The 12,772-nt window shown below is 50.2% G+C and overlaps 1 protein-coding gene across 14 annotated transcripts in view; it reads right to left on the bottom strand.

Annotated features, from left to right (window-relative positions):
• The window catches only part of USP20 (ubiquitin specific peptidase 20), a 110,711-nt gene that overhangs the window by 69,948 nt on the left and 27,991 nt on the right, over positions 1-12,772 (bottom strand). For 11 of the 14 annotated variants that reach the window (XM_073313769.1, XM_073313775.1, XM_073313768.1 and 8 more), the window contains 8 exons: positions 12,482-12,662; positions 11,541-11,667; positions 11,269-11,438; positions 10,368-10,449; positions 9,722-9,830; positions 9,223-9,325; positions 6,992-7,063; positions 2,830-5,264 (listed from right to left, as the gene is read on the bottom strand). In XM_073313769.1, the coding sequence (XP_073169870.1) occupies positions 5,104-5,264; positions 6,992-7,063; positions 9,223-9,325; positions 9,722-9,830; positions 10,368-10,449; positions 11,269-11,438; positions 11,541-11,667; positions 12,482-12,662 (1,005 nt within the window). In that variant the 3' untranslated portion in view covers positions 2,830-5,103. Of the gene's footprint in view, positions 1-2,829; positions 5,265-6,991; positions 7,064-9,222; positions 9,326-9,721; positions 9,831-10,367; positions 10,450-11,268; positions 11,439-11,540; positions 11,668-12,481; positions 12,663-12,772 lie in introns of those variants that run through there. The other 3 variants (XR_012155207.1, XM_073313776.1, XM_073313779.1) reach the window with 3 other exon arrangements.

Raw genomic sequence — 12,772 nt, 5'->3', positions numbered from 1 at the left:
AAGTCTGCTGCAGTTTCCACGGCATGCATCCGATGAAGTGAGCTGTAGCTCACGAAAGCTCTGCTCAAATAAATTGGTTAGTCTCTAAGGTGCCACAAGTCCTCCTTTTCATTATTAGAGAAATGGAGCAAGGGTCATAGTGAGGACCTGAAAAGGCACAGAGCTCAAGCCAAGCTACAAGCAGAGCAATAAACAATAGTCACACATTTAAAGATCCTCTTTTATTTTCATAGGCTGAATAGCATCAGGGAGGCATTGGACAGGGAGTGTGTGTGTAGGGGAGGCGTTGCAGCTGCTAATGATGGGCTAAAAACTGCCTCTAGAAAGCCTTGCCACTTAGCAGCAGAGAGGATGGGTTTGTTACCCTGTTTAATACACGTGGGTAAGAGCCAGGAAAGAAGAAACATATCAGCTGACTGGAGAGCTTTTAATGGAAGGGCTGTTAGTCCATACAGTAAATGAACAGAGCCTTCTCTTTACCCTCACCTTGTGCAGGCTGCACTGAATTGGATAGCAGGAAAAAACGGGGAAGACTGTCTAACAAAAGGGGGAACTGGCCATGAGGAAAGTCAGAGGTGGTTTGGATCAAATGGACAAACCGTGTCACGCTGAAGAACAGCTCCCAAGCCAGCTCTGCTACTGGTAGCAGTGACGGCTTTGGCCCAATAATTTTTCAGATATCTGCTACAAGAGTATCAGAACTTTGATCACACACCAGATCTAAAGTCAAGGATGGCTGCACAATGTAGCTTTGAGTTTTGTTGTAAGTAGGAAGTGTAAGGGTTTTGTTCACGCAACAATGGAGATGTTTGTCTAGAAACAATCTAATCACAAGAAAGGGAAATACATCCTGATTACATCTTTTAGAAGGTCACAAACTGTCTAGTAATGTTAGCAACTACAGAACAAAGTTCATTTTCTGGTTATGAGTTTTGGAAGGGTGGGTGAGAGTTGGAAGACAAAAAGCTGTGTTTTTTCCTTACCAACTACACACTAGATCCAGTTATTAGGACACTTCTGGCTCAAGCAAGTTCAGCAGTTTTACTTTTGATTAGTGCTACTCTAAAGTGAAAACAACATATTTGAGCCATTCAAGTTTACCGCTAAGACGAGCAGACACAGGCTGGTGGTACCACAATGCTTATGTAGACTAGATCCAGGCGGCTGTGCCGCACCGTGCCGCCAACACAGAGGTGGGAAGGAGGATTATCCCAGGGTAGAGCTCTCCAGTCACAAAGAGCGGTAATTATGCAACCCCTATAGCTACCATCTGCAGGAGGGACGAGCTCCAGCCTTCTCTTCATGGTGCTAGATCCCCAGCTGCCATTATCAATTCTTGGAGCCACTGGCAGCTGGTGAAATTTAGTGCAATTTTAGGCTCCTCTAATTGATGCCAGGAAACAAGCTCAATTGAAAGAGCACAAAGATGATAAAGCCACCCTTGCACTCCCTCTCCTCTGTAGCACTGTGTGAGCCCAGCCAAGAAGAATCTAACTCAGAAGATACAGCCCCGTTCTCTATAGGATGAGACTATTTGGCATTACTGGCGTGCAATTCACATTCATATCTGCCAAGATTAACTCCTAGGGTATTTATCTGTGTGTCACATTTACAGCCCAGGATTGGCCAGTACTGTACAGTTTGTTTCAAGTAGCTACAGTTTTGTGCCTACTTCAACTGCAGAAGCATTTTCCTCCTAAATATTTCAGGCTGTGAAATGCTCCCTTCTATCAGTAGTAAAGCAATGTCTGCAGGCTTCCAGAATGCTGCTGCTGGGACACTTACAGTTTACTCTGTACAGTCTCATGTAATGATCTTTCCAGCACTAGAAGGCTCTAAGGAGCAGTCTGGAGTTTGTTTGGAACTGTTTCTAATACTGTGCGGCCATACCAAGCAGAGCACAACTGAAAACAAACGTTTCACAGTGGCAAGGCAGCTGTACAGTGTTTTCAGCCTCAGCCTGTATACCACCAGCTCCAATGGGTCAGTCGCCACCTCTTTACTCCAGAAAATACCCTCCGCAGTTCTGTAGGATTACGAGTTTAAATTTAAACATGAATTTTGTAGTGCTCAAGGAGACAAAGCTCCACTCTGTACTGGGTGTAGCACATGGGCAGAATGAGAGTTAACAGCATTTCTCCAAAAGATGATCCATTTCTACAGAACCCTCTGTGCTCAGTCTAAAGGCTGGAAGGAGTAATACTTGGCCTGCTGTGCAGTCCTGGGACCACTCTCTCTCACTTTATACCCGCACTGCTGGGAGTGTTTTAGAGCACGGTGCACTTATATTCTGCTTCTCAGCCACAGCTCTCTAAGCACTTCACAATGGTAGGTCAGCCACCCAAGCTGTATCCCTAGCTCCAAAATGGGAATCAACTCACCGGGCAGTGCTAGTTTCTGCAAGCACTCCCTTAGCAATTATGAACAGGGAACGCACTGTCCTGCCAATAGGACAGCAGAGATCCAGCTAATGAGACTGTCCAAGAAAGAAGCCAGTAGCTGAGAATGTGTTCCTGATCTATTTTAGTGCACTGGTGCATGAAAGAGAGATCATTAATACACAGAGCCTTTCTGAGAAGCAGTTCCAAGTTAGTCTGAAAGACACAAGTGCCCTTGCTTGAATAAGTACCACTAAAGAGCATTCTGGTAGATGACAGAATCCAAGTGCCATCACAATTCAGTGGATCACACTGCTAAAGCCAGCTGGTGTTTAGAAGCGTTTGTCAAGGCAGGGACCCTTGGCAGCAGGAAACCTGGACTCTCACCACCACCATCAGCTGTGTACAACTTAGACAGGCCTCATGCACGCATAGGCAGCAGTCATGCAACTTGTTGAATGCACGTGTATTTATTGTAACACAGCCTCAGCACAAAGTGTAATACTTGAGCACGGGAGTGTAATTACAATCTGTACAGCATCCTTTAGACAACACAGACACAAGATACAACATGCAGCCCTAGAGGCTCCACAATAGATTCAATGCTGGCTGCAGCAGCTAACAAAAAACAGCTTAAAACACTGAGACATCCAACAATGGCTCGTTCTCTGACCCCCTCTGCTGCCTGGCTGGGTATAGACAAGGATCCAGGTAACCAAGACAGTAAAAGAAACACATTAAACCAGTTACAGGAAAAAATATTTTTAAACAAGAACTTGCTGTTTGCAGCAAACATTTGGTCTAAAAACCTGTGAAGGCCCCCTTTCGGGAACTCCCTCCCCCCACCTAGTTTCACTTCCCTGCAGTGAGACAAACAGCAGCCCCCTTCCACCTTTGTTCATCTTTTATGCTAGGAGTGTTTGGGCTTCCCAAGGCCACAGTCAGACGCTGGACCTGGGCTGATGAGGTGAATTCATTCTGTTCCCACCACCAGCGCCACTGTGACCATGCAGCGTGGCTCTCCTCCGAGACACCCTGCGAGGCTGGTCCAGGCACACTCGAGCTGGCCAGATAAGCCACGCCAGCCTCGTTCTGCCCTACACTCGGTGTGTCTCACTCAAGGGCTTGCAGAGCCCTTCCCAGAGCCATGCTGGATTTTGCAGCCACCTGACTGATTTACAGTGGGGCCAACTGCTAAATCCAGATCAGTCATTTTGAAAAGCAGCTTAGACATGAAAAATGGTGCTTGCCATTCTCCGTTCATCCCGCCCCCTGCCCCTCCATCCCACCCCATTGCTTGGCGGCTGAATTAGCAGCAGGAGGTTGGGGTGCAAGGTATTCCCATTCATTAAATGAGCCACTGTACATACCAAACAAGATCTGCCCTAGAAAGCTAGAGCAAGCTCAGCACTGCATTGCATGTGGGAGTCTGGATGCTCGTTTGCAGGCAGCTTGGTTCAGTGAGGTCACCCACACAGCTGGGGACTGTTCAGCCAGGCGCCTTCCCCAGTGGGACTGGAAAAGATTTAGTGTAAGTCAAAAGACGGACATTTTGGCACAGGTGGGTTAACACCAGGCTTCTTGCAAGTGAATGGCTTGGCTTAGAGGTTCTCCCTCACTCCTAATAGGCCCTTCCCCTCTCCTCAGGCCCATGGGTGCAGGGCTGGGCCGGGCAGCAGTGTTTGGAGAGCAGAATATGGAGATGTTACATTCTGTAGCTATGAAACAGAGGCAGGGGAACATAATCTAGGCCAAACCAAGACCCTTGGCGCTTGCTGCAGAACTGACCTCTGTCCAGCCTCCACCACTCGAATGGAGTCTGACTGGTTAACACCTTTGATTTTAAGCAACTCGTAACAGAGCCCTGCATGCCTGGTACTTGTCCACAGCTACAAGGCTACCGGGAACTAGCACAAATGGAAATAGCACAGTGGGAAGCCAGTGTGGAGCTGCTACTCGACTTCCCACCTTCTTCACCAAGAACACGCAGAACCGCTGAACGCAGATGCAGGCAGCATGGGGTCACAAACACATGGCTGACAGTGGACGAGAAATGGTCTCTCTGCTGTAATTGGGGCTGCAAGAACTAGAACAAGAGCAAATCGTGGAGGACGCTTGTCACTTGTGCACCAGCAGAACAAAACAAAGGCTACAAGCCCTTGTGGCTTTAACCAGCTTCAAACAAGCTCGGGTTTCTCTAGGCGCAACGTTACTCACTGTGAACAAAACAATGTCTCTTCTTTATACATTTGACTTCCAAAAAAAGTGCTCAGAACTGCTCCGGAGGAGCGAAGTTAGGGCCAAGCGCCACCTGCAAAGGAGCAGAGATTCAACTCACCGAAGGCAGACTTGGGTTACTCTTGAGAGCAGCCAAAGCAGCGGGAGGTTCAGGCCAAACTTCTTTCCACGGAAGTTTTGTTTGGAGACAGTCTCCCCACCACAGCCTTATGCACGGAGGGTGTGCAGGAGCTGGGTTATGGTATGTTTCTTCTGACCAGCCGCATCCTTATAGCCAAGCCTAGAGTCTGCATGAGGTTTTACATTGTTATACAAGGACAATGGAGCAAGCTTATGCCCCTGGGGGCACCTCCACCCCCAGAAGGAAAATCTCCTCTCTAGTTCTCTGAGGTGGACTATGTCCCTTGTTCTTCAGTCCAACGATCCCCCGCTTTTCCAGACACACAGGGCTGCAATCGCATACCTCTACCGCTTGGTGCAGCGCGGCTCACACAGCCCGTGTCTCGGCCTCTATCTTCTGTTCCCCGTGCAGGCTCTCCAGTTCCTGCACCTGTGCGACGTTCTGGCGGACAGGGATCTCCGGCCCTCCTCCATACAGCGTGTTCAAGTAAATCCACGTCTCCTCAGAAATCTGCCCATAATCAGCTCCTGAAAAGCACAGCAGCAGCAACAACGAAATGCAACTGGGTCTCCGTTTACTGCTCAAGCCTGAGCAAGCCGTGCTGGGGTGGGGAACAGTGTTGCAGCTGGGAGCTATGCGAGGAAGGGAATCTCTCCCCTTGCTCAGATAGCGAGGAACAGTGAGGCAGGTGAAAATGTGACTTTAAAAACCTCCTTCAGTGAGAGAGGAGTTGTACTTGCAAATACACTAAGCCAGGGTGAAGGCCAGTTGTCCGAATGGCTGGGCAGTGCCCGGCAAGGAACGCTCACTGTAAGGTTCACTATGGACGGAGGGAGCTATAAACCTCTGTGTCTTGTAGCCAACATGATCTCCTCCTCCTCGTCCCAGAGCAGTGGCCATCAGCAGCTCACCTGACACAGAAGGTGACACCCTTCATGGCTCCAGGCAGTTGCCACGTTTCTTGTTTCCCATGAGGAATTGAAAAGCAATGCAGGGCACACCTCACCACTTCACCTTAAAGCACTGCCCACGTGTGACAGGGCTCACACTGAATCTATGTCCTTCACCAAAGAGGACCACGTTATCAGCCCATCTTTCTCATGTGCAACCAGGAAGGGACGGCCTGAAGGGGCACAGCACATGGTAACCAAATACCCACTGACCCCAGCAGCTCTAGGCTTTCCTGGACAGTGGGACCATGCACTCTAAGCAGGTTTTCAAGTTTATCAGGCTACAATTTCTTCCTCAGGAGCTTTTTGACTGTCTTTCAGACCAGTGATCATGTTATGGATCGAGCATTGTCCGTCTGCACAGTGCTAATGGGTAGGTCCCTACTTCAATGAGCAATCAGTCTGAAACGACACACAGTCAGACCCATTCAGGCCCCTTTGATGCACAGGAGGAAGGTCCCACCCTCAGTGCAGACTGACTTTAAGCTGTACTTGAGGAAAAGAGCAGTCAGAAGAAGTTAATTAAGTGAGTGAGGTTTGGCCAGCTAGGAAAGGAAGGGAGTTCTAAGCACATGGTCAGCATGGAAGGAGACCAGGAGATGAGGCAGGGATCTGAAAAGGGCATTGAGTAAAGGTACGTAGGCCCCGGGAGTGAGAGCAGGGATGGAAGCTGGCTCACAGATGTGGAGGAAGTCTAAACTTGGAGGTGATGCAGAAGACGAGGGGAGTCTGTGCAGGGAATCAGTGGGGCAGGTGACACAGCCATGGTAGCAAGAGAGGAAGAGGATTTCAGCTGCGATGTGTTTTACATACTAGGGAGCCAGACAAGACGTGCAGACAGAGGCAGCGGCAAGGGTGGAGGCACGAGATGATCAAGGTGTGAACAAAGCTTCTAGCACCTGAGATGGAGAAAAGCTCGTGGATTTTGCAAGAACCTGGACCATGGCAGGGAAGCTGGGAATGGAAAGTGATGAGGAAGATGAGACAGAAGCTGCAAGCCTGGATACGAGGGAGGATGGTGGAGGCGGCTAGGGGGACAGAGAGAATGAGAGGAAAGAGGGAGTCCGAAAAGCCAGTGGGAGATACAGAAGGAGATGGCAGAGGCAAGCCCAAATAGACAGGGAATGGCAGATCTGGGAGTCAGCACAAGGAGATCAGCCAACCGTCAGGCTTTGTGTTGAGCACAGGCAGAGTGACAATCAATGACAAATGGAAAAAGGAAGTTTCCAAGCCCCTTCCCCACAGGACCAGTCCCCCAAAGGGACAGCAACACACACACACACACACACAAGCATGAGCCTTACCCTGCTTCACCTGCACGTGTCCACCTCCTTTTGTGAGTGCAATTCTGCTGTTGTCAATTGGTCCGGGAGGCTCTGTAAGAAAGGATGTAGATCAGGGAGCCAGATTCCTGCTTCTCCCCCTCCACTGCTAGTCTGAGCAGTTGGAAGCCCAGCTGGGGCTGGGGGAGGAGCAAGAAGAGGATTTTGCCCCAACGATCACACTAAACAGAATAGCAAAGAGCTTTGGTTGTGTATGATGGAAATCAAATGCAAAGATGCTTTGCACTAGCTGGCGTCCAGGACAGCGATTATCTGAGAGCTCCAGAGATCTAAAAAGCAGGGCACTGACAACCAATACACAGCACTGAAACAAAGCTTCTCCTCAGCTGTCTGCTGCGGAAGGCACTAGTCACAGAACAAGCTAGGAGACACCGAACCTCAAAGACCAGTAACATTCTGGCACCAGCCCAGGCAACATCTCATTCAGCAGCAGGAGCCTGGACTTCTGAAAAGCAAGGAGACCTCAAGGCAGTCGGAAACGAGAGGCAAGCCCCAGCTCCATGGGGCTAGGTCGGTCTGCGCTGGTACACTCCAGATCCTCCCAAAACAGAGACATGCCCTTTCACCACAGGAGAAAACAGACGAAGGGCTCGTGGAGTGTAGCTACCTCACATAGACTGAAATGGCCCCATGTGTTGTAACAGGCTGTTCATGGAGGGAGATCTGATGTATGGCAGTGCCAAACGCAACCCATGGCCAAGACTTCCAGGTTCCCTTCCTGAGGCCTATCTCACCCCTGCTCTCCCAGGCAGGCAGTGCATCAGAGTTAACACAGTCGACTCCTGGATGGGAGGCAGCACTTGACGTCATCTTGCAGTGAGCCCCAGGCTGATTAAGAGGTGGCACTGATCCATCTTGCTCTCTGAGGACTAAAGGAGGCCACTGTAGTGTGAGAATTTGGGCAGCATGGTCAAAACCGGGGACTGGGAGTCAGAACTGCTGCTACTCTACCACTGACTCCGGTGTTGCCTTGGACAATTCTCATCCTCCCTGTGCTTCAATTTCCCTGTGTATCAAAAGGGGATTGTAACTTGCCCACTTCTGAGCCTCAGGTGAAAAGCATCATAAATGCAGAACTGTATTCTAGAACTGTGGAGTAACACAGGATTCCCCCAGACAAGCTGTGTTCCCTACTAACCCCAAAAAGAGAGATTCAAGTCTGGATTCCTCCAAAAGATCGCACTAGCCCTCACAGCAAGTGACAGTATGCAACTCCAACCTTTAAGAAGAGTCTTAAAGAGCTTCAGGAAGCCAGATCCTCACTGGGTAGGTCTACACTGCCATGTAAGCCCCAAGGTTCAAACTCATGCTCAAACCTCACCCCCTTCCTTCTACACACAAATTGCACTAACCCAGGGCTCAGACCCAGGTTCCCAGGACCCAACAGAGGTGGAGGGTCTGAGCTTGAGTCAAGCCAGCACCTAGGGTTCAAGCCCTGTTGCTTTGCAGTGTAGAAGCAACCCTACTGGACTCATGCTCTAGGAGTCTTCCAAAAATATTCCACAGTCTCACACAGACTTTCTTCATCCTCCGGACTGTGAAGTTTTCCCGCACTGTACCACAAACAAAGGGCTCGAGTGGCCACATTTTGGGACGGCACTAGGAAGTCTAGGATAGGAGTGGTTGGACTTGGGCCCATGTCGTGCAGTGTAGGCAGTGAAGCCCCAGGTTGGGACCCAGGATTCAACAATTCCTAACCTGGGGTTATAAAGGAGCGTGGACGCTCAAGCCCCATGTTAAAACCCCCAGGATCTGCTACCTCAAGTTGTACTAACCTTGGCTCCCACTGCAGTGTAGACATACCCTCTCTGTTTTCCTCTCGACTTTGCCACCTTAAGAAACCAGGCACAAGCACTTGAATAATGTGGCATGTTGTACTTAAATGGGATTTCGATATGCCCTGTCCTGTCCTTACCATCTCGATGGCTGGATTTTCATTGAGATTCAACCCACTCCCCAACCTTGAAGTTTCTTTTCCTGTAAAATTGCTCTTTTGTTGACTCTCTGGGAAATAGCTTGAATGTGGCTGGGGGGAAGAGGCCGTTCCCCCTTCTTTGCTAGCCTAGGTTTGGTTGGTTCATTTATAGGCTAAGTAGGTACGCTGCCTACAGAAGACACACACACAAACAAGCAAGCTTAGGTACACCGTACACCCCACCTCTAACAGGTTCCGGAGGCCTCAGGCTCCTTACCATTGTCCTTCCCCTTGACGAAAGACTCCCACTCACGGAACCATTGCATGCTGATACAGTAGATGACACTTGGAGACTCCTCTGCCTGGAATGCCTTGTTCAGCTGGAGGCCAAGGAACAGGAGAAGGGAAATATTCCGTCACTGCTGAGGTTTATGAGAGGGCTTTCCCGTATAGGTTGGAAAAACTTCACCACTCTTCAGGATTACTCAGCTGTAACCACACACCCCATTGCACCACCACAGCAATCCACCTGCTCCCACTTGCTAAGCATGTGGAAGTCCTTAGATTGCTCTCAAACCTCAGGCCCCCATGCAAAGCATCACCCTCGCCCCAGCTGATGCATGTGCAACAGGGAACCCAGAGTTAAATCTCCATGCCATGGTGCAGATCTTGTTCTGAGAGGCAGAGGGGTGAGATCTCTCCCATTCATCTGTGGTGGGGTCTCCACTTCTGACCCCAGCCCTTGGTTCCCTTCTCTAGCTCTTTTCCACACGCACCTTAATGAAGGTGTCAATCTCAATCCTCCTGCGTTTGGCCAGGGCTTCGATCTCCACCTGGCAGACCGAGCACACATACAGATGGTTCACAGCAGGGCCGCCCCCGAACCTGAGCCCAGGATGAGAAGGAAAGAGGAACTGGGTTGGCAAGGAAGAGGTTAACTGCCCTGAGCCCTGCAAGTAAATAGGGTGGATTCTTACACTACTCTCCGTATCCAGAGGTGACTAGGCCTGGTTATTTTAATGAACACCTTTGCCTCCGCCCTCCATGGTGTAGATCAGAACGGTCCCACCTTTGTGATTGCTGGGATAATGGAGAATACAGCTCATTTGCTGTCTAGATTAAGGGCTCTCACATTACACACTACCAGGCTCCATCTCTCCAAAGGGAAATCCCCCCTCAGGACTGAGGGCATAAGAATCACCCTGGAGATCAGGAAATAGTCTCACCACCTTATAACAGCATTGCAACAGCATATACAATTGCTTAGGTGTATTAGAGGGAAGCACCATGTCTGGCCAATGCCAAAGGCAGGATCCCACACCTTATGGATGTGGCCTGGCAAGTCTACGTTGTTCTCAATCACAACAAAGCTTCAGTTGTTCCAAGGCACTGTGGAATGAGGAGTACGCCAGCTTTCCTCACCTGTTATACAGATACTCCCACACAGTCTGCGGCAGAATCACCACCAGGTCATCAATGTAATGGTATTTATTGGGCGGGATCCCTGCAAATCAGAACGAGGGGTAGTTAAATTGGGTACTAAGTAAGGAGCAGTGTGTTCCCCAACAATGGAGGAAGACCAAAAATTGATGGTAGGTATCACTCCTCTCGCTAGTGGGTGAGGAGTGGGGCAAAGAAAGGAAGGAGGCGATGGGGAGGGGGCAGGGCTTTCTCAGTGGGGAAAGCTCAATTATTGATCTAAGGCAGCTGAAGCCTTCAGGCCAGGCCCCACTCCTGCACACTGGCTTTTGGAGAGTTCTTGGTTTGACTAGAGGGTTATAAATGCTCCCAGGGAGAAGGACAGAGTGAGCTTTTACCAGTCTATAAAGGTTCCTGGTATCAGCCCACCCCACCCCTCCCAAAACACACACTGAACACCAGCCTTGCTGCTAATGCAGTAGTAAGTGGCAGTAGGTGCAGGTAAAGAACCAGTAACCTGTTACACTCCCGCAGCTGCATTTACCCTTCCCTTCCCTTCGGAAGCTGCCCCATTGCTCAAGAGTTCACCTCCTTCACCCTATTAGCTTTCTAAATACTTGTTTGAAAACAACTGATGAAGTGAAAGCGATGGTCTCCCAGCACAGCATATCCCTCCAGGCCCTTGATCAGCGGGACAATGATCTAACTGTCACGTTCCTGAGCGTGCTGAAGTCTCTGCCAATGAGGCAGATTCGACTGCAGTACATGTTATACTGGGAACGGAGCTGGGGCTTTTATCCGGATGTGTCAATGTGTGGGCCAGCAAAAGGTGCAGCTGGAAACTTCCCACTGCTGAGTGAATGCTACTATTCCCAATGCAGAATGCCTGGCCGCTTCCCCTCACCTCCGTGTGCACACAGGAACGTGTGGTTAGTAATGGGACCAGGCTCCGCAAAGGTGTTGAATTTGTTGAGCCACTCTCGAGAGATATAGAACTGGAGCAAGGTGGGTTCCTTCATGGTGGTAAGGGACACTACCTTCTGTCTCTCCCGCACAGCCTCCTCGCTGCTCTTCCTTGAGGAGGAAAGGGGAGAGAAAGTGAAGCAATCCCCGGCATCTGACCCCTTTATATGTTAACAGCACTGACAGACAACTCCAGCCAGGGTACCCACTCACCTGTAGAACAGGACATAGGCCTCTGCGTTCTGTACCACTGTCTCATGGACCTCAGTGACATACTGATCGTCAAACTCATACCACTGGCCATTGATCACGTTCTGGCAGTACGCGATGTAGTGCCCACCTGTAACAGAGGGAATGTAACAGCACTGGGACTCAGTACAGAAAGAAGAATCAGGCCTGGAATGATGTCAGCAACCGAGCGAAGATGAAGGGAAAAGCCGTGTGTTGCAGAGATTTTAGTATGGCAGGCCTGCCAGGAGGGATGGATTCTGGCGCTGTGTCAGCTTGGAAGGGGGCTGCAGGCGCAGCACCCATTTCCATGTATTCAGTTCTACCCTCCTGGACAGGTTTCCCTTTGCTGAATGAGAGAAAACGCTTCCAGGGGCCTCGCTGGGAAACGGGTCTGAACCAGCACAGTGGGAGGGTTGTCATGATGGCACAGGAGATCTGTGAATGTTGAGCAATCCGCCACTCCAGCCGGAAACAGGTAGAGCCTGAGGAAGCCTAGCAGTGCAGGAGTGAGCCTTCTACTGCATATTGCTGCGTGCACCCGCATGGGGCTCTAGGCTGCCCTGGACAGGGCTACTTCGTAGGCAACAGGGAAGGAGGAGGAGACTGCAGACATTGGGACCAGGCTGGGACAACAAGAAATCTGAGGTTTAAAAAAGAGGATCCTGAAGTCTCACTGGGAAACCCTTGTAGGAACATGCAGCTTGGACAGCATCAAAGCCAACTCCACTACAAAACAGGCTTGGCAAGTTGCATGCAGCGCCTGGGGAGGAGGGTCACGGTGAAACCCTAACACCCTGTCCCTGCCCAAAGACCAGCAGCAGGATACAGCGCTCAGAGCTCCAGGCTACTCCCAGACACACGGATCAGACCCATCTCGTTCCCATGCATTTCAGGGACAGACACGCCAGGAAAGGAGGACTTACTGCCTGCTGTGCCCTGATGGCAGATGACAGACAAGAGATCGTAGGTGGTGATCTGGGAAACACATTCCTTGGCCAGGAAGGGGTGAAGGTCCAGTCCTTCCAGTGGGAAGGAGACGTGGCTGTTGATTTTGAAGGAATACATGACCTCGTGTCGGAACCGTTTCAAGTGGATGCACAGGATCTAGGGCACCAGAGGGAGAGGGCACAAAAGCATGTTTCCATGGATACCCAAATCAAATACAGTTTCCTCTCTCGACCCCTGGATCTTTACATGAATTTCCTCATGCTGTG

This window comes from Lepidochelys kempii, chromosome 16, assembly GCF_965140265.1.
Source record: "Lepidochelys kempii isolate rLepKem1 chromosome 16, rLepKem1.hap2, whole genome shotgun sequence".
In the NCBI taxonomy this organism is placed as follows: Eukaryota; Metazoa; Chordata; order Testudines; family Cheloniidae; genus Lepidochelys; species Lepidochelys kempii.
This window is presented reverse-complemented; position numbering and strand designations above follow the sequence as displayed.